The 27,735-nt window shown below is 45.8% G+C and overlaps 1 protein-coding gene across 1 annotated transcript; it reads left to right on the top strand.

The window, feature by feature from the left end:
• Window positions 1-1,707: 1,707 nt before the first annotated feature.
• Window positions 1,708-6,207, top strand: EEF1A1 (eukaryotic translation elongation factor 1 alpha 1). The gene is made up of 8 exons (XM_090034971.1): window positions 1,708-1,851; window positions 2,415-2,607; window positions 3,705-3,884; window positions 3,975-4,271; window positions 4,489-4,639; window positions 4,865-5,121; window positions 5,312-5,546; window positions 5,805-6,207. The coding sequence occupies exons 2-8, from the start codon at window positions 2,464-2,466 to the stop codon at window positions 5,927-5,929; spliced, it is 1,389 nt and encodes a 462-aa protein (XP_089891097.1). The 5' UTR covers window positions 1,708-1,851; window positions 2,415-2,463; the 3' UTR covers window positions 5,930-6,207.
• The last annotated feature ends 21,528 nt before the right edge of the window (window positions 6,208-27,735 follow it).

The following is a 27,735-nucleotide window of genomic DNA, read 5'->3' as shown; positions in this document are numbered from 1 at the left end:
CTACCGCAGGTGGAGTCTGCATTTGGTCTGTTTCTACATTGCCAGAAATGTATCTGACCTGAACGAGAAAATGCTAAGGATGCATGAGCCATATTAGAGTGGGCTGCTTTCCTGTTTCTCTTTCTTAGGCTCCTGCTACACATTATGCATATTAAGCGACTGACTAGTGTATCACACAATAATTTTAGATTGGCCACATGTGCAAAGTAAAACCTGCCACAAGTGCAAAGTAATTATCACACAATTAACTGGTTAATTGTGCAATGAAACTAGACCAGCCACACATGCAAAGTAAAGATAAGCCATACTAAAAATGACTATCTGGCTATAAGAGGCAGCCAGCTACAAGCTTAGTGCTTGAAAACATGTAACAACGCTGTAGCTGGTTTCTATCCAATTTGACTGTGCCAGGGCCCTCATTGTCCATGGAAATATGCTACTCCTTGAACTTCCTGGACCTTAAATGCAGGAGGCTGCAGGTGAGAGGAACAGGGGAAAACGCTGGCTGTGCCCTGATCACTCAGCACCTCCTCTTTGCCACTATGCGACAGACCTGTTTGCTCCACTTGGGGAACGTGAGCCTAGGCCCACCAATAACAACTATAAGACCCCCTTTAAAAGGAAGGCCATTGACAACTCAACAGGATTGCTTTGGAGAAAGACAAAAAAAAGGAAACAGAAAAGGATGTGAGGTCACAAGTTCAAAACAAGGGATCAGAAGGGAATACCAAGCGTAGCAGTTGCCAGTGCCTGCTGCATGAATTGGGATGCCTATGGACTGGGCCAGTGAAACTCTGCCACAGGATGCGAGCGAAGACAACCCCATGCTCACGTGGGTTTCTCAGGCCAGAGCCTGGCCTCATGCCTCCTTTGCTCTTAGGCATGTTGCTGTCTTGGCCAGGGCCAGGAGGAGGTTGACCAATAGGTCCTGGGACAGGGTGAGGCTGTCGGTAGTGAGTGTGTACATGGAAAGCTGTAGACCCAACCTCTGCAGGACTCTGGGGGGAGAAGGGGTTGCAGCCTGGTGTGCTCAGGGTGGGTGCACACTGTCCACTCCCAGAAGAGCCATGAAGCATGTCTCCATCCCTGGAGGTGTTCACCAGTGGGCTGGACAGGCACGAGCCTGGGCTGGTTTGCTCTGGCCTACATGGTCCCGTGAGGCCCCTTCCAGCCCGGCCTTCCTACCATCTGCTGCCCGCCCCCAAAACCAAGCACGAACTGATGCATCTCTGAGCGAAGGAGCGGGTTTGGCTGCAAGTGAAGTAGGAGGGGACCCAAGTCTGAGGCAAAAGAGGACGCCTGCTCGAGGAGTCGGCCCCCAAGGGGATCTCGCTTCCTGTCCCGAGGAGGCGGCGGGGAAACGAGGCTGTCTCAGCCACCTCCGACCCAGCCATCGGCGGGCGGCGAGGAGGACAGGTGGAAGGAGACGGGCCGCCTCACCCTGGAGGCCGGGCTGGGCTGCTCCTCGGGCTCCCAAGCACGGCCCCGGGCGCCCCCTGGGGGACACAGAGGGGGGGATGGGCCGCGTGGTGGGGCCCCGCCCGCGCAGGTGCTCTCCCGGCTGGGGGAGGGGCGCGCCGGAGCCCGCCCTCGGGCAGGGACAGTCGCCAAAGTCCGCGCAGGGAGCGCCCACGTGCGGCGCCGGGATACGCCGCTACCGACGTGTGGAAGGCGGCCCCGCCCCATCGGAGTTAGGCGGCGCTCCCTGCCTGACCGGAGGGGGTGGGGAGGAGGAGCGAACGGAACGCTGGGAGCCGTGACGTGTACGCAGGCCCCGCCCCGCCAGCGTATATAAGGCCGGGCGCTCACGCTGTCGGTCTTTTTCGCCACGGGTTTGCTGCCGGCTTGCAGGTAAGGTGTGGCCACGCGGGCCAGGCCTGGGATGGGCGGAGCAGTAGGGGTGGGTGGGGTCCCGCGAAGGGACTTGGTGGGGGTGGTGTGGGATTGGGGGCCGCGGTGTCGGGGGGGGGGTGCGGGGGAGGCCACAAAATGGCGTCAAATTCCTAGTGCCGGGGTGGTGCCGTAGCACGCGGCCGTCGCCTTTCCCCCGACTCTTCGCGGGGTCTCAATTTTTCTCGGCGTGGGGAGCGGAGCGGGAGCGGTCCGAGGAGCGCGGGCCGGGGAAGATGGCGGCCTTTCCTGCCCGCCGGCAGCGCCACAAAATGGAGGACGTGCGCGCGGCCTGGCCTGGCCGGGCGGGACGATCCGCACAAAGGACCGGGGCGGCCCCGCCTTCCCGCGCCGCCCTGGCGCCGGACCCCGGCTCCTCCGGTTGGCAGAAGGGGGGGCTGTGGCCGGGCCGCTGTCGCGCGGGCGGGTGGTGGGTGGGTGGAGCCGCAGCCTTGCGTCAGCCACTGCCCTCGTGGCCGCTGCCGCCCGGGCTGCAGGGTGACTCGAGTCTTCTGGCTCTGCAGGTGCTGATTTCTCTGAGAGAAGGGAAAGCCTCACTCGCCAGCCACCGCCATGGGTAAGGAGAAGACCCACATCAACATCGTTGTTATTGGCCACGTCGACTCGGGCAAGTCCACCACCACCGGACACCTCATCTACAAATGTGGTGGCATCGACAAGCGCACAATCGAGAAGTTTGAGAAGGAGGCTGCAGAGGTGCGTCTGTGTGGGGGAGGTGGAGGAATGGCATGGATGGGGATTTGCTGGATTTGGGGGGGGTCTCCTCCATGTGCTCAGCAGAAAGTGTTACTTTGCCACCTCACCAGCACTCTTTCTACATTGGGCAACCACTTGCCCATAGGATCCCAGGATCTCGTCCCAGGAGGATTCTAACTTATGTTTTTAGCCTCAGTGAACACCTTGATGTTCTTTGCCCCCAAAATGCAATTGCTTATTGCAGTGTTCAAAAAGGCCGTGTCTTCTCCTTCAGCCATAGGCTTGTAGAGAAGTCAAGCTGGCAGGGACCCCCAGAGGTTGTCCAGTGCATTGCTGTGTGCTTTCAAGCCACTTCTACAAACAATAAGACTGCAGCAGGGCAGTGTTGGGGATGCCACCCTGCCTCCCCTCCTGTGCTCCCCCTGTTATGCTTCTCCTGGTTCCCCATTTATGACTTGGCCCAACTTGTGTAGCTGGGAATTGTTTAGGGAGGCTGTATCAAATAGTTAGTGAGTAACTGCTGTACTCAAATTTGCATTTTTAAAAGTGATTTATATGGGGTTCTGTCTTAAAAGTGAGTAATGTTGGAGGATATTGCATTTGTTTCAAATTAATCATAAGTGAGACCGAGTCCAAATGAAAAAAGTGGTCTCAATAAGAATGACTGACTCAGTAGGTGATGGCAGTATGCTATCTGTGTAAATTCCAGAGGATAAACGGGTACAGGCTAGCTGTGGAAGGGATTACAGCAGTATGAAAACAGGCTTCTAGAGGACACTTGATCTGATGGACCCTGTGAAGCCAAGCTAACTTTAATGATGTTAGTTGTAGTTAATGAGTTGTCCAGGGCTAAAGTGTCATCAGGTTAAATAACAGAAGACAGATGGAATCTCTTACTAGTTGTGCCAAATTCGTCTAGGCCAAAGTTGTGCTGGCAGCAAGAAATCTAGTGCAATAGAAGCCATCTGCCACTATAGACTGCCCCCCCCCCCCCGTCCCTTGGCTATCCTACAAATTGGATTCCTTTTTAAAACTGCCACTTGTAGAGTATAATGCAAGTATATCAATGACTCTTGTTTGCTTATTTAATCTACTAGATGGGCAAAGGTTCCTTCAAGTATGCCTGGGTTTTGGACAAACTGAAGGCTGAACGTGAGCGTGGTATCACAATTGATATTTCCCTGTGGAAATTTGAAACCAGCAAGTACTATGTCACCATCATTGATGCTCCTGGACACAGAGATTTCATCAAGAACATGATCACTGGCACTTCCCAAGTACGTAAAACGAGAGAATTCTAGTGCATTTTGTTTTTTTGGTCTTTTATGCGTATGTAAATAGAAACTTAATACTTCTTTTTTCCGAAGGCTGATTGTGCTGTCCTAATTGTTGCTGCTGGTGTTGGTGAATTTGAAGCTGGTATCTCCAAGAATGGGCAGACCCGTGAGCATGCGCTTCTGGCATACACACTGGGTGTCAAACAGCTCATTGTTGGTGTTAACAAGATGGATTCCACTGAGCCACCCTACAGCCAGAAGAGATATGAGGAAATTGTCAAAGAAGTCAGTACTTACATTAAGAAAATTGGCTACAACCCAGACACTGTGGCTTTTGTGCCAATTTCTGGCTGGAACGGAGACAACATGTTGGAGCCCAGTGCTAATGTAAGTTGTTTTTGGGTGGGGGCTGTCTTAAAGGGGACTGTTGCAATTACATTCTTTAACCTTTAGAAAGATCTATGCACCTCAATTGTATTAGACTTAGTTTGTAAACTGATAATTAACATACTTTTATCTTCAAAGTATGTTGGATGTATTTTAGGATATTAGAAGTGGATTTTTTTAAGAAAAATTTTAATAGTTGCATCTTATTTTACTACAGATGCCCTGGTTTAAGGGATGGAAGGTCACCCGTAAGGATGGCAATGCCAGCGGCACTACCCTGCTTGAAGCTTTGGATTGCATTCTGCCACCAACTCGTCCAACTGACAAGCCCCTGCGTCTGCCTCTTCAAGATGTGTACAAAATTGGCGGTAAGGTGTTTTTTGTGTATGCAGGAGGGGAATAGGTTGTGCCTTCCCCTGTATCTAACTTGTGGGTGACATTCCATTATGTAAAAGTTTAACAAATGGCAATTTCCCTTTTTAGTGAGATAATGTAACAAACCAATTTGAAGTAATCCTAGGCTGTTTGTGTAAAGAACTACTTCTGATTTTAAATTGATTGTTAAAGCAAGTTTTCTGTTGTGCTTTTTGTAGGTATTGGTACAGTCCCAGTGGGTCGTGTGGAGACTGGTATTCTTAAGCCAGGCATGGTGGTTACGTTTGCCCCTGTCAACGTTACAACTGAAGTAAAGTCCGTTGAGATGCACCATGAAGCTTTGAGTGAAGCTCTTCCTGGTGATAATGTTGGCTTCAATGTTAAGAACGTGTCTGTAAAAGATGTCCGCCGTGGTAACGTTGCTGGTGATAGCAAGAACGACCCCCCAATGGAAGCTGCTGGTTTCACTGCACAGGTAGGTACTCTTACTTTGGTTTGCTTTTTGCTCAGGTATCCGGTAGACTCTTGGACATTCATGCACTGAGTCTTTTGTAAATACTAAAGCACATATACATACAGACCAATTTATAGTATAGAATGACTACCTTTTTTCTAAGGTGTCTTTCCAGCATGATTTATGGGGTAAGTTGCACTCTGTCTTGCAGGTCATTATTCTGAACCACCCTGGCCAAATTAGTGCTGGCTATGCCCCTGTGCTGGATTGTCACACTGCTCACATTGCTTGCAAGTTTGCTGAGCTGAAGGAGAAAATTGATCGCCGTTCTGGTAAGAAGCTGGAAGATGGTCCCAAATTTCTGAAATCTGGAGATGCTGCCATTGTTGATATGATCCCAGGCAAACCCATGTGTGTCGAGAGCTTCTCTGACTATCCTCCTCTAGGTAAGTCATTTTATAAAGTGTACTGTTCAGGGATGGGGAGAGAAGGGGTGACAACTGGGTCTTATACCAGTAATAGCCCAAGCATCATTTAATTTTGACTTGCTAGAAAATGGTACTGAATTTTACCATTGGTGGTAGTCAAACTTCAATGTGCATATTTACTGAAAATCCAGGAAATTCAGTTGAACAGTTCCTCAGTATTGTACCTACCTGCTTGATTTGATTGAAAGGTCATAATGCATTGATTTCTGTTTCTAGGTCGTTTTGCTGTGCGTGACATGAGACAGACTGTTGCTGTTGGCGTCATTAAGGCAGTTGACAAGAAGGCTGCTGGAGCTGGCAAGGTTACAAAGTCGGCCCAGAAGGCCCAGAAGGCTAAATGAAAATTCTGTACATCAGCTGCCACTTCAGTCTTAATCAGTGGTGGAAGAAGGGTCTCAGAACTGCTTGTCTCAATTGGCCATTTAAGTTTAATAGTAAAAGACTGGTTAATGATTACAATGCATCGTAAAAGCTTCAGAAGGAAAGGAATGTTTGTGGACCATTTGTTTCGTGGCAGTTTTTAAGTTATTAGTTTTTAAATCAGTAAATTTTTTAAATGGAAACAACTTGACCAAAAATCTGTCACAATTTGAGACCATTAAACAAAGTTTCATTCTAAGTCTGTGTGTGTTGGATTGATCTTGGCATTTTTACAAGAGAACTAATCTGAGGTGAAAGGTAATGAGTTGTTCTGGTGTACTTTTATAGATGAACTGTAAAAGAAACATTCAAAATTCTCCTGAATGTCCTCTCTCAGTGAAATGGACTGTGACCTGAATTTTTTCCAACTATTCTTTTTTCTGAATCTGCAAAGTCCCTCACATTTCAGCACATGTTTGCTGAAGCTGCTGGAAAATGCTCTTGTATATAGCACTACATTCTGCAGTGGGTTCAGTAAACACTGGGGAACAGCTGTAAAGAAGAGGTAACAGATGGCACTGTTTTAGAGGTTAAAAGTGGTTTCTGTGCCAAATATACAATTGGATTACCGTGGTCATCTTGAACATGTAGTGTCCAGTTTGTTTTGCAGTTCGTCTATGACTTGTTATTTTTCCACACCATCTTAAAAAAAAAAAAAAAAAAAAAGCATACACTTAGTTATGTCACTTACAGTAATTTCAGCATTTGTCAGATGACCAGCACAGTGCTAGAAACTACAAAATTTTGCCCAAATCAAGCTGCTTATATAAGGTTAGAGGTTTAGAATGATTTAAAAGGACTAATTTTGGAATTGATTTGCAATACTCTTTTTAAGATGCCCTCATGATTATTAATTTTTTAATTTAACAAAATTTGGAAAACAAGCTTGGAAGGAAAGCCCATGGAATTTTTTCCTTTTCAGTCTCTCAATTTAGCCTCACTTCAACTTTTAAATCCCTTGGAGAATGGTAGCTTTGGGTTGTGTACACAATTTGAAGGATTTGCAAAGTATTCTGAAACTGGAATACAAGTCCTGAATATATTATAATTGACTGGTGAATTCAGAGCATAAAAGGCATCATAAATTGGTTTTTATTTTAACTGTTTAAAACATCACTTTACATTAAAAATGGATAACAAGCTGGCAGACAATAGTCAGCAAGCATTTTAAGTTCTCCAGGGAACTACTGCAAGAACTCTTGAACTTGGTTATGTGGTGGTGGTTTTGTTTTTTATTTTATAATTTTTTTATTAATGTTAGGAATAAATTCTCAAGTTTTTAAGTGAAATAAATTTCACAACTGAAACCAAACCTGAAACTTTCAAACATGTACATGGCCTGAGTGGGGTCTTTTGGCTTGACTAGGGCATAGAAATTTGGTGTTGCCAAAACCTAAGGTTATATGCATGTGGTGTCACTTCACTTTACTTTCTCTCTTTCCCCCCCCCCCCCCCCAAAAAAAACCAAACAAACAAACCCTCAAACAAATGCTACAGCAGTGAGTACTTGCTGGGAGCAGGTTATTTCCTATAGCAAAAGTTAATGAGAATCAATGCAGCTAAAGCTCTTTAGTGCCTAAAGCAGATAAAGAGTAGCATAATGGTTATCCATTAAGATGTTAGCAGGTTACACTTGGACAAAGGTGGAAAGGTTTAATAGTAACCTTTTGCATGCATCCTTCCATCATAGCTAAAAATTGTACTCGGTAGTGGGGAATCTAGTATGCATAAGAAATCATTTCTACAGAGATCATGCATATGTCCATTTACTTTTTTCTTTCCTGAAATGACTAGGAAGCCAAATCATTGTATTTGAGGCTTATTGGTTTCCCCCCGCTCCCCCAATCCTCAGGCACCTACTTAATTCCATCAAAGTCCATGTAGAAGTTGTTTGTTTGTTCCTAGTTACATGTTTGGCAGGGGGGGGAAGGATTCACTTAATTTACCCAGGATTTAAAAAAAAAAAAACAACAACCTTAATTTCCTGACAGACCATGACTTGGGTTTCTAGTTGATTTGTACCAGTCTAGAACAAGTTCAAACAGTAACATTGCTTTCAGCCCATGGGGGGGACCCCATAAACTTCTGAGGTCTTGTAACGGTTAAGTTCATACAGAATTTGGTAAAAATTACACTTCGACAATATTTTCCTTGATCACTTTTATACTTGTAACTTGGTTATTAAAGAACATCCATCCTGGTCTTCAAGCAAGAAGGCTGGGATGAAAACCCCAAGTAAATATTAAGGCACAGATTCAAGTGTCATCGGTTACCTGCTCAAAGCTGCTGTTTCCCTGGAGTTGCCTGTTTTCCTCAGTTTTCATCACTTTATCCCCAAAATTAGAAGGTGTCTCAAACTGGGAGTATTTGCTGTTAGGGCAGTTTTGAAATTGGCTCACAGGAAGGAATTCAGGCAAACTGGAACTGCTCAAGGACAATGTAACATTTAACTTGCAGCTCATCTTCTAGTCTTGGACAACAGTAGCTGGTGATGAAAGAAGCGGCTGGAAGGAGGCTAGCTTTGAAGCAGTTTAAAAAGCCTGAAAACAGGCAACTCCTAGTACAGATGTGCTAGTGCAAGTGTGAGGGCTGTGAAGACTTCTGGGAGCCTAGCTGTCAGATGATCTACCTAGGTCCCTTCCGACTCTAGCTACTATGAAACTATGAAACCAGTCAAGGGATGTGTGATCTGAAGTGCTTAAGTCTGAAAAATCTCAAGGTTTGTGTGCATGTTGTCTTAAAGACATTAAAGATCTGAAAATAACTGTGCCTATGTCACTAAATACTGCCTTTTGGTATTAAAAAATCATTTTTGAGCTCTTAAATTCTTTACTTTTGACAGTGAAAATAGGTCAGTCTTGCTTTCCAGCTTTTATGCACTAATAGAATGCTGTTGGGATTCCTTTTTAATCTGTGAACATATGGAAAATTCTTTTTCTATTAGATTTTTTGTAAGCAAAATTCTGAGAAATTAGTTAACCTTTAAATAAAATTTCATAGTTGAGAACATTCTCTGCCTTCTGACTCCTTATTTCCCAAGATAGATGACCTGGCTGAGAGGTAGTTAGCAGTGTTACACTACATGGCTATACAAGATATCATTAGTGCTAATATTTTTCACATTCAAAAGATCCTGTTATGTTTGAGGGGATATTTTTATTATTCTGCACTTTGAAAACATAAACCACTGAAGTGTTTTTCAGTTACATGCATAATCTCAATAAAGTGGTAGCAGTAACTTGATTAGTTTCCTATTGGATAGTCAAAATAGGTAACCACCCTGCACTGAAGGAGGGGGTACATACTAGATTTTTTCACTTTAAAAATTTCAGTGGATGTACAAATTTTATCCACACTAGTGGTTTTCAACTTTATTTGAAGACCCTTTGGAAATTTCAAATGGAGTTTTGGACCACTTTGAATTGTAAGTGTGGGTATTCACATGCTTTTGATTAATCATAGTCATCTTTCACAGACCCCTTAAACGTGGTCTGTGGGCCCTCAGGGGTCCATGGACCACAAGTCGAAAACCACTCATCTACATGCATACTTCATTTGAATCCTGAAAGGTATGTCAGTAAACATTGTAAAAACCACTCATGAGTATGTCCTAGGAGAGTTTGTTCATATGAGGAAAACAAATCAGTATAGTCATAATGGGATAAACCACCTTGCTACAACCTTTTTGAAACAGGTCCCATATAAATCCATATGTTGAAATACAAGGTAACTTGTAGGGGGGGGAAGTAATTTACAGGCTTTGTTTTAGAAGAGTTACAGAGCAGCCAAACCAAGTGTAAAATGGAGAAGCAGATAATCAGGTAGCCTCTAAAATTGAACTTACCTTCTCATTTGATTTGCTGTTTGCTGCCTGTATAAATGTGTGATTAGCTATGAACATTAAATGAGGAAAGTAATCACTTCAGTTGCAACAAAGGGAAAACACTGGTAAGGTAATTGATTAGTTCTTTTCATAGAAAGAAAATAGAAGTAAATAATCCTTAGATCCAAGTAAGGTAATGCCATGAAGTAGGAGCAAGAGTTTAGAAGCTGATTTTATGTAAGGAACTTCACTCTTCTCTGCTACTGCTAAATTTGTTGGTAAATACACATTTACTGATTATATATTCTGTATGCTAGATAAAGACTTGGTGTCAATTGGTGACAAAAGGGATGACTCTTCTTGCCCAGTTTACATTTCAAATTAGAAAAAAATGGCTTCCTTTGAAAGAAAATGTTTTTCCCCATCTTTTTGAAGTGTTAAAGTGGTTTTCCTTTAATGCCCCAAACACTAGTCATTACAATGTCATGCAAAACGGGAGCTGTTAGCTAATGAATTCTGAGTCATTCTTGTGCCTGGATTCTACACTACCTTTAAAGTTTAATTAAATACATTATCACCTTCACCCTTTTCAGGGAAAAGTTAGTACCATAGGATCTGTTTTCAGGTAGCTAAATTTCATAATTCATAGGGAAAAAAATACATGCTTTCCCTAGAAGTATGAAAACCTTTCTTAAAGCAGAGCAGAACATGTACACCAATATCATACCTTTATTCAGTTTTGGAGAGGCAAGATAGCCAGATATGGTATAAGGGAAGCCACTGGAAAGGGGCTAAGCGAAGAGCAGGCTAACTTACAAAAGCACTCAATTTCTCCTGTACTGGAGTTAGGTATTTCCAGTGCTACACTGCAGCCAAATAAAGTGGCAGTGGGAGTGCAAATTAAAAAATAATAAAGAATAGAGGATGTTACTGAAAAATGCACTAAAATGACAAGCATTATCACTGCATACAACATTTTGTCCAGTTAAAAGTATTGATAATATAAGCTTGAGCTGATAAATAAGAGTCTTTTTCACATGCTGGTAAAGGCTAGGCAGGTCAGGGTGGCCACCAAAGAGAGCAACTAATTCAGAAAAATACAAGTTTTGTAGGTGACATCTTACCAAACCATTCTGCCCCACCTTCTACAAGCTGTTGAAAAAAGCAGGTTGCTGAAACAATGAAAGCATTAACCTATGGGGGGAGAGCTGCAAGCTTTTCTTTAATCCAGTTAATAGTAAGACCATAGTATTTCAATGGGAAGGAAATTGTGTCATCCTTTTTTAGTAACTTGAACCCCAACTAAATCTGGCAGTATATATGGGATATTAACAGGTTTCCTACTTATGAGACATCTGAGTTGGACACAGACAATCCCTTCACTTACAGATCATTTCTGCTTTACTTCTAGGTCACTAAATTGTTCTGGCTAAAATCAGGCTGAGGAGTGTCCATAGAGACTGTCCAGAGTACAAAATGATTAAGTTAGACCTCTGAAACAAATTGAGCAGAAGAACACAAGTATACTTAGTAGCAAAGACACCTTGATGAGCAACCCATTCCAGAGGATTTTGTTGTCCATCACAATAAGAGGAAAGCACAAAGTGTGTGGAAATGTAACTGCAACATAGCACTCTACACACGAATCCTTTACTGTGTTAGGTAGATGGTGTTCCCAGATGAAGAGGGCGTGCAGATAGCGCCATATGACTATGTCCAGATGATGGCCAAGGAACCTCTTCAGCTTTGCCAAGCGTAGGGCAAGCCTCTTTTTCTGCATGTGTACAGGAGAGAGATGTGGAGATTCCCTCATGAGGAGAAAAGTAAAATGGAGGGACTGAAAGTGAAGACTGAGGGATACAAGGTTCTTTGGGTGAATCTGATATCTTTTATTAGACCAACTTAAATAGTTGGAAAACAGTTGTTAAGCAAGCTATTGGGTTCAAAAACCTTTTGTCAGGCTGAGGAAGTTTCTGCAGTTGGTGTGTGCTCTTCCTGGATGGAATGACGAGTAAAGAAGCCAGAGGCCGGGCTGGGCTGCATACAAGACAGTGACAATGTAGAGTGAGGAGTCAATGGGTGAGAGAGACAGGCTGGGGTGGGGGGAAGGGGGATGAATAGTGGAGAGATACCTGGGGAGTCGGATGTCAGTCAAGTCATAATGTGTCATAAATCCAACGTCTATATTTAGTCCATGATTTTTAGTATCCAGGAGGTTGATGAAGTGGAGTTCATAGACTTGTCTCTGGGAAGTGTTCTGTAAGTTTCCTTTGAGGATCAGGACTGAGAGGTTGGAGAGAGAGTGATTTTCTTGTGAACAATGTGCCCCCACAGGTAATTGGGTATGCCTGTCTTTGATAGATTTCCGGTGTGCGTTCATTCTCGTGCACAGTTGTTGTGTGGTTTCTCCTACATATTTTCCATCAGGGCATTGGATGAAATATGTTACATTTTTGGAGGTGCAGTTGTAAGATCCAGGAATGCTCTGTTGTGAGGTGTAGTAATTGTAGGGAGGGGGGTGGAGATGTGTTGGCAGGTTTTGCATTTCTTGTCATGGCATGGTCTGGATCCATTTGGTGTGTTCTGGGCCTGAGGAATTTTGCTTCTGGTCTAATAAAAGATATCAGATTCACCCAAAGAACCTTGTCTGCCCATGTTCTTAGACCAGCACGGCTACAACCTACACCCCTAAAACTGAGGGATAACATTTCTCAGATCTCATTGCACTTTTAAATTAATGTGTGCCAGGGTCCAAAGAGACCACTTGGATTATTGAGTCAGGTCTATTACAGGCCCTATAATCCCTTTTACAGATAGAGCCAGCTTCGTTGTAGAAATGATTAGTATTCAAATAGATTTTCTCTCTTTGACGTTGCCCCCCATGAAGTATCCATGGAAAGCAATTATATCCTCTCATAACCTGTGTTTTGCTAGCCAAAAACAAGCCAACTTCTGGTTTTCTCTTGTATGATAAGCTGTCCCTTCCTTGTCATCCCTTCCCTGCACCTGTTCTAATATGAGTTCATCTTTCTTGAAAGTGGGTGACCAAAATTTTCACACTGTGGTGCAAATGAGATCGTGCCAGTGCTTTGTACAATGGCATTAATATTTTTTTTATCTTTACTGGGAAAAGGAGCTGATGCATCCTAGGATTGAATTAACTTTTTTTCAGTCTCATCAGAATGATAGCTCATATTCACTCTGTAATCACCAATCTGTGGTGAAAACAATTTGGGATGTTTTCTTCCTCAGTTCCAGTTATGACCTCCCAGTTTATAGAAATTGTTGTTAGTCCCCCAGTGAGGGACACACTCCTATGTTTTGTACCAAAGTTATTAGTGAAGATGTTTTTTTATTTTTGTTTTACTAAACATGAATATGTCTAAGTTTAATCCTTGAACTCGGCTGAAAACCTCCAGCCTAATACTTTTTCTTTCAATACTATGCATTGTCATCTTGCCCACACTAGAGTGCTTGTGGCTAATCATTGCCCATGTCACTATATCAGTTATTTTCCCAAAATCTGGACAGAGGAGTTCTACTGACTTTATCTTGTCTAGAAAATCTGTTTTGTTAAAAAGAGAGAGAGAGAGCGAGAGAGCAGGTTAGTCTGGTACAATCTAACAACGAAAATCCTGTGTTCTGTTTTATCCCATTTTCCACTTGCTGCCTTAACTTCTGTTATTATTTCTTGCAAAAAATTGTTGTGAAACTTCACATGATAGTGTGGTTAGATTAATATGCCTGTGGGCTCTGGAACAATTATTACCTTACTCTTAAATATAAATACTACATTTGCTAATTATGTGATATTGTTCCCAACATGACGGATTTAGTAAAATACTTGCTTCTAGACCTGTGTTAGTTCTTTCAGCATTTTAGGGTGAAATTCTGGCTCTGATTTCAGTTCCTTGAATTTGGCTTCCACTTTGGTTGCAGTAAATAGCCATTTCCATACACTCATTCTCATTAACCCCCATGTCTTTGTGTCCTGGCAGAGTCAACATAACTAAATGCTTCTGGGTGTGTCTACACGTGCGATTAATGTGTGTGTATAAACTCCAGAGCAATATGCTGTGGGGGTTTTGTTCCTTGGCACATCCTTTGAATGAATGCCTGGGAGCAAAAAACTCTGGAGCATAATGATCTATGTGTAGCATGTAGTGAGCCTGGTCAGAGTAGTTCCGGGCGGCTATTACTGAGGTCCATGTGCTGTGGAGTGGCTGGCTGAGATAAGAGGGTGCTTCAGCATGGGTTCTGCTTGCTGGTTAGCCCTTCACTGAAGTACCCTGTGCCACAGGGCTGGCAAGTTTATTAGTTTTGTGCACCCTAATAGGTGTGCATGTTTAGACACCAAGATGTTTACTGTGCAGTTAGCCAACTGTGCAGTGAACATTTAATACAGATGTGCCTGCTGAAACTAAGGTTATTGTTTTGTACTCAAAAAATGAGTGAAAGCTAAGAACTGGCATTTTTAAGGCCCTGAATCTAAAAAGGTTGGGATCCACTGGCTTAGACAAATACTTGTCTGGGATTGTTTAGATAGTGACGCAGCCTGGAAAAGATTTTTTTGTTTAATATTCTTTGCAAAGTATAACTCAGCTTAACTTTTGGCTGTTCTTACTTCAGCTTTATATCATTTGATCTCTCAGTCTTAGCTTTTTTGGTAATCAGCTACTTTTTAAAAATATATTCTTTGTAGATGCTCTATTTCCAGGGGGCAGATCCGGGGGGCTGCACTGGTGCACATGCACCTCCTTTTATCCCTGGTCCACCCAAAGTTTAAAATCAGCTGCCTGACAGGGGCAGCAGCATTTCTAGTCAGGCAGTGCTGAGGGAGTCACTTGGCGTCAGGGCTCATTATAATCTACCTGATTCCTTGTAAACTCTTAATTCCAGGTGTTAACAACCCTCTCTTCTTTTTAATGGTCTTGATCTTCCACCAAACATCTAACCTTTGTTTTGCAATTCTGCTGTCTTTTAGCTGCTCCTAGTAACAAAGCTCCTATTTTACAGGCCTGCAGATTGTTTTTAACTCACTCCAATGAAATTATATTTATTTTTGCTTCAATCTTAATAATACATCCCTGGGACCTTAGCATATTACTAAAACTTTATTTTTAACTGGAGAAAAACATTCTATTTGATATGTGATGATGCAGTTCACCATCTGCAACCACCTTTTCAAAGTCTAGCTCTGCTCACGCTTATTTCTAATATCCTTCTCTCGCAGAGCTCTCAGGAGCCCTGCAACTGAGAGCAGAAAGGGCTTGGGAGAGAGCCCTAGTGGTGGGAAGGGAGAAGCGCAACTGCCAGTCACCAGGACTGCGCAGGTGCTGGTTGCCCTAGCAACTGGGGAAAACCTAGAGCCAGGAAGGGGCGGAGCTTAGCCCTTCTTAAGCCCAGGCAGAAGGCCAGAAGGGCAGGTCTCTTCTGGCAGCTGGAGAAGCAGGAGCTCTGCAGTGGAGCCGAGCTGAGTCGAGCAGACCAACCGATCGAGTAGCTGCATCATGTTGCAGGGTAGAAAGAAACCTGGCTGGGAGGCTTGGCAGGAGAGACAGGTGGGACTGGATTGTATGTGATAGCCGGCGGGCTTGTTGTTGTGTTACAGCCAATTGGCTTATGGTTCTGTTTAGTTATGGTTCACCGGAGGACCGGGTGAGGCTACAAGGCATTGGAAGAGGCCTCAGGGGAGCCCCACGATCGCGGGGGTCTCCTGGCACCGAAGGGGGTGCAGCTTTGTGTAGGGGCACATTGGCCCAGTTAGGCTGCCCCGAGCAAGGGGGCAGCCAGGAACCCCGAGCTAGGGGGGCAGCAAGGTGCCCCGGAGTAAAAAGGGGGCAGTGAGGAGCCTGGAGTCAGGAGGACGAGAGACCCCAGAGTTGAATGGGGCAGCGAGGAGCCTCAGAGCCCGGGGGCAGCAAGAAGCCCCAAGGTAGGGGGCAGCAAGGAGCCCGAGAGTGAGGAGGGGCAGCAAGGAGCCCCGAGAATGAAAGAAGGGCCGAGACTTAGGAACATGGCCCAGGTTAGGTCATGCCAACAACATCCATGAGGCGTGGGCTGTGGTGTAGGGGAGGAAAAGGAGCCGCAGACAGCGCCCCCTGTCATCGGGGCATATATAAACGGGCAGCCTCCTGCTGATTCAGATCATCTATCAATCACAAGTAAGATCAAGGCATGGCAGGCAGGAGTAAGCAGGCGGTTGGCCCATTGCAGGAGGGCGGAGCCCCATGCCCAGAGAGGCTCCGAAAATAAGACTCCTGCTACACCTTCTTAAGGTGGTTATTTATGCAGATAGATCTCAAGAACCAATCTTCAGGTTTTTTTTCCTTGCTTGGGACACACTCCTAATAATATGAGCGCCTTTGACTTGAATCAAATCTAAGATTCCTCCACATGCAAGTCCCAAAATCTTCAGTCCGGTTGACTTCACTAACTAGTTCCCTTAAGTTTTAATCTTTTCTTTGTTCTCCTTTAGCACCTAGAAAAGCATGAAAAATTAGGTAGATACTCCATGCTTTCACCATATAGGTGGCAAAAGAGCCAAAGAAAAGACTACTATATTGATATGTGATACCAGTTGGATGTATTCCAAAGCCAGTAATCATAGGGCCTCAAAGTATTTTCTGAATTACCTTCTCACAAACATTCCTGACCTTGGGCACCCTGACATTAAAAATGAAAGCAGAGATTTGTTACTCACTATCCCTTGATTTTCTGTTCATTCATTAAAAAAAATATTTATACAAAATCTTTTGATTTTCTCTATGATCTGAAAACTTTACAATTGAAAGGCTACTTTCTTAGAAAGTTTCTCAGTGGGTTAAATCCTGAAAAGATTCAGTGTTGAATTCATAAATATTAAGAAATTAAAAAAACCCCAACTGACATGTTTTTGACAGGCGAGTGTTCTCTTTAGGAAAGTGTATTACAAATGCTGAGTAAGAACTTGAATATACTGGGCTTGACGATACAGTAATGTGGTTTTCAGTGCCACCCAATGGTAGTCACAAATCTCTGTGAAACAGAAACTTGATAGCAGCCAGTACAGCCATGGATACGGACGCAGCTGCAACCTGGCAGCCAGAATGCATTCCCCTGGCTGTGTGATACAACCTGAAACAATGACAAACTTGGAAACCCTGGTTATCACTCAGGGCAAGTTAACTCGCACAGGCATGTGGCTGGGACAAAAGGAGATTCCTCAGTCTTTTATAGCAAGCAAATGAAAAGTTTTCACTTTCACACATTAAATCAAATACGCAAGACTGTTTGGAACTGCACTTTTAGGATTGATAAGACTTCAGGTTGAAGAAAGAAACCAGAAACCAGGGGAGACTTATTGACAGACCCTCCCAAAAAAGACGTAGACTCTTAAAGGTGCTTAGGCACCTGAATATTCACTCAGTGTGTTTGGTGCAAAAATCCAGAAACGACATCCTGAAACCTGATCTGTTGTCATCTACTGTGAAGGCACCTACATGTCATATGCACCTTAATTCCTGGCTTACGTGTTTCCCACATGGCCAGTACTATACTGCAGCTTTTGCCCAGACCTGTATCACATTGCACAGTCTGCTCCACTTGGCACCTACTTCATGCCTAAGGCTGAGAGAGAGCCAAAAACTGGATGTTCCTCCACCTAATTTCCCTGGGGCTTGAGCTGGTAGATGTTCTCAGAGCCTTCCTAATGTAAGCTGGGAGGATCAGGCTTCTCATAGTGGCCGGCAGCTGCTTTCTTCTAATATGGGGACGGGCAAACTACAGACAGCAAGCCAGATCCCCCACCAAAGAGATTTTTATTTAGCCTGCCAAGCACACCAAAAATGACATTTTGTCAGGGAGGTTCCTATTTCACTGTTACTACATTTTGCAGGAAAATGCACCATCTAGTGGTAGAATATTTAACAACTGCCTCTGCGCAGAGCTGTGTTACTTTGGTCCACTTCGTGAAAAGTGGCTGACCCTTATTCTAAAGCACTAGAACTGCTGCTGATGCACTGCACCCTCTTTACATAATGGTCTCTAATTGGTAGAGCATCTACTCAAGAAATGGCAAACCCTAGTTTAATTCCCAGCTCTGCTTGACCTGCCACAAACCCACATTTTCCACCTCCCCTTAACTACCAGCTGGCAAGTTGGTGTCTGTGGGAGACAAACCTTGGCTGGTCCTCTTATAGCTGTGACCAGCTTCAGTGGGGCAGAGAGTGCACAGAAGGGAGCTTGGATCTATGGCCTAGGGTTAGGAGATCCCCCTGAGAAGCCTGTCCTGCCCCTAGGACAGTTTCTGTGTTCTGTAGTTCACAGGAAAATGGATACAATACAAAATTAGTCTTGAGACCAGTACCAGATCCCTGGTTAAAGGAAGCTCAAGTTGCTTTCTATACATCTTTACCAAGAGAAGGTACCATTTTTCTCCAGCTAGCCCTGCTCCTAATGGTTAGGCTGGGAAGGGGGAGAGGGGCAACGGCCAGTAAATGACTCCTGCCTTCTACTTTCTGGTGAGCTCTAACCATTAGAACGGAAGCCCCATCTCCATGTGTATGTACAAATAAAACTGCCTGTGGCTGCTGTGCTCCATGCTCCGGTCTATGATTTCAGAAAAGCAGACTTTGACTCACTCAGGGAACTCATGGGCAGGATCCCCTGAGAAGCCAGATTATGGAGGAGAGGAGTCCAGGAGAGCTGGCTGTACTTGAAACAAGTCTTACTGAGAGTGCAGAAACAAAGCATCCCAATGAGCAGGAAGACTAGCAAATATGGCTAAAGACCAACAGGGAACTCTTCAGTCAACTAAATCACAAAAGGAAGCTTCTAAGAAGTGGAAACTTGGACACATAACTAGGGAAGAATATAAGAGTGTTGCTTGGGCATGCAGGGATGAAGTCAGGAAGGCCAAAGCACAGTGAGAGTTGCGGTTAGCAAGGGATGTGAAGGGTAACAAGAAGGGTTTCTACAAGTCTGTTGGGAGCAAGAGGAAGATCAGGGAAAGTGTGGGTCCCTTACTGAGTGGGGGAGGCAACCTTGTGACAGAGGATGCAGAAGAGGCTGAAGTGCTCAATGCCTTTTTTGCCTCACAGGGAAGGTCAGCTCCAGACTACTGCACCAGGCAGCACAGTTTGGGGAGGGGGTGAGCACCCTTCAGTGATGAAAGAACAGGTTAGGGACTACTTAGAAAAGCTGGGCATGTACACATCCATGGGGCTGGATGGGATGTACCCAAGGGTGCTAAGGGAGTTGGCTTATGTGATTGTAGAGCCATCAGCCAGCCTCTTTGAAAAGTCATGGCTATCAGAAGAGGTCCAAGATGATTGGAAAAGGGAAAACATAGTGCCCATGTTTAAGAAAGAAAAAAAGGAGGATGCAAGGAACTACAGACCGGTCAGCTTCACCTCAGTCCTGGAAAAATCATGGAGCAAATCCTAAAGGAATCAATTTCTAAACACTTGGAGGAGAAAAAGGTGATTAGGAACAGTCACCATGGATTCACCAAGTGATGTCTGAGCAACCCGATTGCCTTCTTTGATGACTGGCTCTGGATGCAGGGAGACTGGTGGATGTTGTGTACATTTATTTTAGCAAGGCTTTCGATACAGTCTCCCACAACATTCTTGCAGGCAAGCTAAGGAGGTACGGACTGGATGAATGGATTGTAAAGTGGATAGAAAACTGGCTGGAGCATCGAGCTCAAAGAGTAGTAATAAATGGCTTGATGTCTAGTTGGCAGCCAGTGTCAAATAGAGTGCCCCAGATATCAGAAGATATCAGGTTTCCCCAGAGAATCTTGTCTGCCAAATATTCATTTTAGGCATTTGGGTGATGGCTGTTCTAACTGGGTGCCTGTGTGTCTGTGAGTGCTCAGAGCAAGCTGTATCCAAGCATGAAACACCAGCAGGCACATTTTAATTGGTCTCTTCAGCATTTATGTTTATTACTATTCAATGTTAGTTTATTATTGGCTATTAATTAGTCACATAGTAGTATAGTGGCTGGTACCAAGCAGCTCTTCTGTTTTGAGAAATAGAACCACATGGTTGTGAGGGGAGAAGGGAGGTATAGGCAAAGATTAAAAAGAAAAATCATCCAAACAGGAGATAATCACAAAGGGAGCTCCTTTCCCTACTTTTTCTCTTTCAGCAAGGTCACCCCTTAGCCTTGCCTCCCATAAATCCTGCAAATCCCTTCTACACAAAGATCCCAGGAACTCCCTATTTTATTATTTATAGTGCAGGTATGAACTGTGTTTCGAGTCTGAGAAGAAACGGCGCGACAGTCAACAGGACGGCTCCTAGTCTGTATCAGAGCTGTATCTATCCTATTTAGAACTGGAGTTTTGACCAGTAGTTTGCTCTGCATATTGCTCTGTCAAATGCAGAAGAAATAGCAGTAAGGCTGGGTAATACCACCTGATTAGGTGGCATGAAAAAGAAAGGACCAGGCCCAAAAGCCAAAATTCAACTCTGCTTTAGGCAGGTAAATAGCACTTACATCGCTGATCACTTACATCACTTACGTGGCTTTTTGCATGAAACTTACACAGATTTAAGAACCTACATCCCCGTGTGCAACTTTCTTTCTCCTTCTGAGCATGTCCAGAAGGAACCTGCACCTGCCACTTGCACTCTGTTGGCAGGGCAGGGCAGGGCAGGGCAGGGCAGGGATACATCTTAGGCCCCTCTACACAAGCAGGTAAAGGCACAATTGGATCTAACATGTGATTCACACAATTGGGCTTTCTGCCATGCCACATGTACATGGCAGAAGGCACGATTGTGGGGTTGTACATTAGATCCAATTGTACCTTATTGCCAGCACAGGGGGAGCCAAGACTGAGAGTCACCCATGCCTGATGGGGCTCTCAGTCTCAGCTGTGCTGCATGCACATGCTATCAGTTGTGGGGACACTTGGTCCCAGCTGCGTGTATGGCACAGCCAGGACTGAGAGCCCCATTAGGTGCTTGATCCCAGCTGCAGGTATAATCCTGGGGGGTGGGCACTAGTCAGTGGTGGGCGGCAGGTGAGCGGAACTGAAGAGGGTCATGCCCTGCCTCCCTGGCTCCCACTTAGCCCAGCTCCCCAGGGAGCCATGTGACCAGAGCTGCACAAACAGGTGTGCTCTGGGCCTGGTGCATGAGTTAGCACAGGAGTTTGTGTGGAAGGGCATATAAAAGGGCACGAGGCTCTGGGCAGTGAATCTGCAAGCTCAGATACTCAGTAGTATTACTCAGTAGTAGCTTAGACTACACCGTAAAATGGTGGGGACATGCTGCACCCCAAAAATTCCTGCCTCCCTCCCTGCTGGAGTGCCCCCCTCCTTGTACCACTGAGGCCTCCATCCAGATGGAGCCTATGGCTCCAGGCTATGGGGACTGCTTGGCATGACTGCCAGCATCTGGGAATGGGAGCAAGGGCACTCCCATTTGTTGGGCATGTTCCTTTGTGCGCTTTCCAGAGTGCCAGGTGAGGGAGCTCCAGGAAGAGGTGAACAGGCTTCGCACCATCAGGGCCCACAAACAGGCCCTACACCTGGAGAACAGAGGGAAGAGCACAGAAGCCCATCAACAGGATGAAGGACAGTGATGAAACTGGCCTGGACTCCCATCTGGAGCTGCCTGGAAGATGGTTGTCTTCAACCCCAAGTTGTGTGCCAGGATTATTCCACCTCTGAACTGCAAAACATGTATGCACTTCTCTCAGCAGTAGTAGAGTCAACAGCTGTAGCACCAGCTTTGGAATAAAGAAGGCAACCAGCTCCTCCAAAGAAGAGACACAAGGTAGTCATGGTGTGTGATTCCCTTCTGAGGGGGACTGAGGGAGCAAATCTGATGCCCTGACCCATGAGGTCTGCTGCCTCCCAGGGGCCCGCATCCAGGATGGGGCTGAAAGAATCCCCAAACTTGTCTGGCTGTCCGACCACTACCCCATGCTCCTCATCCACTTGGGCCCGAACGACATGTCATAAGAGACTACAGGATTCTGGGGGCTGAACTCAAGGGGTCGGGGACGCAAATGGTTTTCTCCTCAATCCTCCTGGTTGCGGATCACAGGTAGAAGAGGGATAGATGCATTGAAGAAGTAAACAGAAGACTCTGGTGATGGTGCTACCATGAAGGCTTTGGCTTCTTCAGCCATGGCATGCACCTCAGAGACTGTGACCTGTCGGGAAGGGATGGCATCCACCTCATGCCAAAGGGGAAGAAGTTTTCTCAACTAGAATGGTGGACTTCTTTAACCTCTTTAAACTGAGATCACTGGGGGATGGGCCATCTACTACTAACACACGCCCGAGAAATGACGACCTTGAAACCAGCATCCCAGGGAAGCTTTCTCTGACACTAACCAATGGACAGGTCATTCCACAGGCCACCAGGAAGCCCATGGCCTCCATTGGCAAGCCTAGTTGCCTGTACACTAATGTCACAAGCAGGAAGAACTGGCTCTCCAAGCCAACAAGCAATATGATTTCATAGGGATAATGGAGACCTGGTGGGACTCCACCTATGACTGGACAACCAGAATAGGGGATACACCCTGTATAGGAGGGATTATGTTGGAAAGAAGGGCAGAGGAGTTGCTTTCTATGTAAAGGAACATTACACCTCAGAAGCAAAGATTGGAAATAAAGAAGGGTGACTTGAGACTGTCTGGGTCAAGATATAGGGAGAATGCGGGGAAGGGGATTTGACTGTAGGAGTCTATTACAGACTGCCGAACCAAGAGGAATAGTTCAACCAAGAATTCTCTAGAGAACTGGCAGAGGCTGCATGCTCTCAGAGAATGGTTGTCATGGGTAACTTCAACTACCCAGACATTTCTTGGGATGAGCATTCAGCTGGATCAGATCACTCACAAACCTTCTTCACCAGCATAGTTTCATAGTTTCTAGGGTCGGAAGGGACCTGAGCAGATCATCTAGTTCGATGCCCTCCCATGGCAGGAAAGAATATTGGGTTCAAATGACCCCAGCAAGATGTTCATCTAACCTCCTCTTAAACACCCCCAGGGTAGGAGCCTGCACCACTTCTCTTGGAAGCTGGTTCCAGACCCTAGCCGCCCTGACTGTGAAGTAGCGCCTCCTGATATCTAACCTAAACCTACCCTCTGCCAGCTTGTGACCGTTATTCCTGGTCACTCCTGGCGGTGCTCGGGGAAACAGTGACTCCCCCAATGCCTGCTGATCCCCCCCTGCCTAGTTTATAACAGGCCACAAGATCCCCCCTCAGCCTTCTCTTTTAGAGGCTGAACAGGTTCAGGTCCCGTAGCCTCTCCTCGTAAGGCCTGCCCTGCTGCCCCCTGATCATGTGAGTGGCCCTCCTTTGGACCCTCTCCATGCTGTCGACATCCCTCTTGAAGTGCGGCGCCCAGAACTGGACGCAATACTCCAGCTGCGGCCTGACCAGTGCTGCATAGAGGGGGAGGATCACCTCCTTGGACCTGCTCGAGATGCATCTGTGGATGCATGCCAAGGTGCAGTTGGCCTTCCTGACTGCCTCCCCACACTGCCAGCCCATGTTCATCTTGGAGCCAATGATGACCGCCAGATCCCTTTCCGCCTCTGTGCTGACAAGCGGGGAGTTCCCCAACCTGTAGGTATGATGCCGGTTGTTCCTCCCGAGGTGCATCACCTTGCACTTGTCTGTGTTGAAGCCCATCCTATTCTCGTCTGCCCACCCTTGTAACCTGTCTAGGTCTGATTGTAGCCTGTTGCATCCTTCCAATGTGCCCACGTCCCCCCACTTCTTAGTGTCATCAGCAAATTTGAACAGGGTGCTTTTTACCCCCTCATCCAAATCACTGATGAAGATGTTGAACAGTGCGGGCCCAAGGACCGAGCCCTGCGGAACCCCACTGCCCACGTCCTTCCAGGTTGAAAAGGACCCATCCACTACCACCCTCTGGGTGTGGCCCACCAACCAGTTGGCGACCCATTTGACTGTGTGGGTGTCTACACCACAGCCCCCCAGTTTCTTAATGAGAACAGGGTGAGAGACGGTGTCAAAAGCCTTCCGGAAGTCCAGGAAGATTATATGCACTCCTACCCCTGTGTCTAATGATCTGGTGATCTGATCGTAAAAGGCCACCAGGTTGGTCTGACAGGACCTGCCACTGATGAACCCATGTTGGTTGCCCCTAAGCATACAGTCTTCTGCTGGCCCCTCCTGGATGTGTGCCAGCACAATTTTCTCGAACAGCTTGCCTAGGATCAAGGTGAGACTAACCGGCCTATAGTTTCCTGGGTCCTCCTTCCTGCCTTTTTTGAAGATGGAGACCATGTTGGCCCTCTTCCAGTCCTCTGGTACCTCACCAGAGCACCACGAGTGCTCAAAAAGTTGGGCCAGGGGACTTGCAATGACCTCGGCCAGTTCCTTTAGAACTCTAGGGTGGAGATCATCCGGGCCGGCTGACTTGAAGACGTCCAACCCCTCCAGAAGCTCCCTAACTAAATCCTTGCTAACCCGTGGCCCAGGTGTGCCTCCCCCGGGGCCCGAGGGGGGCCTAGCAGGGAGGTGGCTGTTCTGGTCCCTACTTAGGAGCATTGAGGAGCTCTATCTAACTCAGGAAGTCTATGGGCCAACCAGGGGCAAGGCACTCCTAGACTTGGTTCTGGCCAAAGGCGACAATCTGGTGAGCAACCTGAGGTTTGAAGGGAAACTGGCATTGACCACGAGATGATCACCTTCTCCATCCACTGTAAGTCAGGAAAAATCAGCCAGTAGGGTAGTAATCCCTGATTTTAGGAAAGTTGATTTCCACAAACTCAGGAGATTGGTGGACGAGGGCTTACTGGACCATGGTCCGATGAGGAAGGGAATACAAGAAGAGTGGTTGTTCCTCCAGGAAGCCATCCTACAAGCCCAACGGAAATCCATTCCCTTTTGCAAAGAAAGCGGTAAAAGTACTGGGAGACCCCATTGGCTCAACAAGAAAGTCATGGATGTCCTGAAATTAAAACAAGAACCCTACAAGGGGAGGAAGCCGGGAAGAACAACCAAAGAGGAGTATTCACAACAGTCCACACCTGTAGGGAGCAGATTAGGACACCTAAGACACTAACCAAACACAAACTGGCAACTGGAATCAAGGACAACAAAAAGTCCTTCTTTAGGTATGTAGGAAGTTAAAAAAAGAACAAGGAAACAAAACAGAACTCTTGAATGATTACTTCACATTGGTATGCCAGTCCTAGGGTATTAGCCTGCTTGACATGCTACTGGATTACCATGGTGGGGATGACCACCCTCCCTCACAGTCGGCATAGATCTTTTGGGGAAACACCTACAAAGGCTAAATATCTACAAGTCAGCAGGACTGGATGAACTATACCCGAGAGTGCTAAAAAAACTGGCCAATGTCACTGCATGACGGATGGCAGGGTTATCTGAAGATTCGTGGCACCCAGGAGAGGTCCCAGAAGTTCGGAAAAAGGCCAATGTGGTACCTATCTTTAAAAAAGGAAGAAAGGAGGACCCAGGAAATTACAGGACAATTAGTTTGACCTCAATCCCTGGTAAAATCCTGGAGAAAATTATCAAAGAACCTATTACACACAGGCTAACCGATGGCAGTATTCTGAAGGACAGCCAACATGGCTTTGTAACTGGCAGGTTAGCTCAGACCAACCTCATTTCCTTCTACAATCAGGTAACTCACAACCTGGATAGGGGAAATGAAGTTGATGTCATAGACTACAAAAAGGCCTTTGACCTGGTCTCCCATGATGTTCTCATGGTCAAATTGGGAGAATGTGGCCTTGACTGCTTTACGGTCTGCTGGCTAGGCAACTGGCTCCATGGTAGGACCCAAAGGGTATTGAATGATGGAATTGAGTTGTCATGGTGGAAGCTGACCAGTGGCATCCCATGATCTCAGTACTCGGACCAGTGCTCCTCAACATGTTCATTGACAACATGGATTCAGGTATCATAAGCAAACTGGCAAAGTTGCTGACAACACCAAACTATCAGGGAGCATGGTCATGCTTGAAGACAGGCTGGCAATACAGGCTGACCTGGACAGGCTTGTGAGGTGGGCGGACCTCAGCTGAATGTTGTTTAACACAGAGAAATGTAAAGTGCTGCACCTTGAGAGAAATAATCCACAACACATTTAATGCTATGCTTGCCAGCAACACAACTGAATGAAATCTGGGTGCCATGACAGACAACAAAATGAACATGAGTCATCAATGCAATGCTGTAGCTGGCAGAGCTAATCAAACATGGGTTGCAGGGAGGGGAGCAGGGCAGCAGATTGCCATTAAAGGCCTCCCACAACCCTCTGGGAGTGCACAGCCGCCAAGAGCCAGCTCCGACCCTGCCTGAGATGGCAGCAGGCAGACAGCAGTGGGAGAGCTGGGTCTGTGCTCCTGCGGCAGCTGCCTTCCGTTGGGGGTAGGGAGCTGTGGACCTGGATCCCTAGCCCCATAGCCCTCGCAGCTGGGGTCTCCCTCCGGTAGGGCAAGGGGGCAGGGGCTGTGGGTGGGAGGCAAGGGGCATGAGCAGGGTTAGGCAGCTGTTGTGGGGGCAAAGAGGGGCACCAGAAGAGCTGTGGAGGGCCTTTAATTTTAATCACGGATTTGGGGTTTTATGTCAGAGAATCTGCAATTTTTTATCATGGAAAACCAGGATCCCCGCTAATAATACAGAAGGTCAGACACAGCTGCTGTTTAGAGCAGCTGCCAGGTCCTTTGATGGAAGTGGGGAAAGCGGAGACAGAGGCCATGGCAAGGCCAGCCAAATAACACAGCCCACATGAAGCCCTGCATGGGAGGAAGGCAGCATATGTGAACAAACAACAAATTTCTTAATTGACAAATCATTAGGTTGCCTGGTATTTTCCTCTTTAATCTCATAGGCTATGCTTATTAGTCCCTGTCTTAGCTGCCAGTGGGAGGGTTTGGGAATGAGGGAGTGGTTGGGAGTAAAAAGGTAAGAAAGGTTTATTGACTTAACAAACACACAACTACATGTAGTATAACAAGACAACAATGACAGACAGTAACAATTTGCATTGGCAACTTATTGACAGTCCCCTCTGATGCCTGATGTATGATGAGTTCCTCTTCTATAAAGCTCAGCAAGGTCAGGTGTCTTCAACCTGCGCTGTCTGAGGGGTACTGGGAAGGACTCTGGTATTTAGTCTTCGGGCTCCTTGAGATCTATTGGCCCAATGAACCCAGGTCAGCAGCTAATTTTTAAATTAGTAGCTTCTCTTACAATGCTACATCTTCCTTGTGCTGATTTCTGGATGTGCTAGCCAATTTATAACTTCTGAGCTACGCTGTTGACTCACAGCTACTTACACTCTTACGCTGTGAACTTTCTTTATGACTGACTAATAGCTGTACAAGCCTTTGCATTTTCCTGATAAGGTTAATTTTAACTGCATCACTACATACAAGACCTCACTACTTACAAGGCCTCACTAATCTTTTACTTTAATTAAACTTTTAGCGGCAACATACAGCTCACAATGCATGAATGAACAACAAGAAACACCTGGACTAATCCTCACAGAGCATTCAGCAAGCACCTTCACTACACAGACACAACTCTCAGCTGTCATACTCCACCCCTTGCTTGTTGAAGCACTGTGATAGCTACAGTTGATATGCTAAAGCTACATGAGCTACATCAGGGAACAGGGAGGGATCTTTAAATTTAACTTGCATAGCATGGACCTGTGAATGAACAGATTTATGACAACAATGGTTAAAACACTATTTAGCTGTTGCCACTAGGGCAATACAGAGCACTATGATGCTTAAGATGGTCAGTCATGTAGCTGAGGTGATACCCAGTGACATGCAAACAGTGCAAATCACATTGTACCATTTACATAGCTTGAGCACATTGACAGCTAAACTGATGATCTGTCTACCCTCCTGAGCAAGGAGGGCCAACT

Source organism: Crocodylus siamensis, chromosome 1 (assembly GCF_052110815.1).
Source record: "Crocodylus siamensis isolate JL-2025a chromosome 1, ASM5211081v1, whole genome shotgun sequence".
In the NCBI taxonomy this organism is placed as follows: Eukaryota; Metazoa; Chordata; order Crocodylia; family Crocodylidae; genus Crocodylus; species Crocodylus siamensis.
Note: the sequence above shows the minus strand (reverse complement) of the source record. Positions and strands in the feature narration are given on the sequence as shown.

Coding starts and splice junctions, on each gene's coding strand:
- EEF1A1 (XM_090034971.1), top strand. CDS start 2,464: ATGGGTAAGGAGAAGACCCACATCAACATCGTTGTTATTGGCCACGTC. Junction 2,608..3,704: donor TTGAGAAGGAGGCTGCAGAG/GTGCGTCTGTGT, acceptor TTAATCTACTAG/ATGGGCAAAGGTTCCTTCAA. Junction 4,272..4,488: donor TGTTGGAGCCCAGTGCTAAT/GTAAGTTGTTTT, acceptor ATTTTACTACAG/ATGCCCTGGTTTAAGGGATG.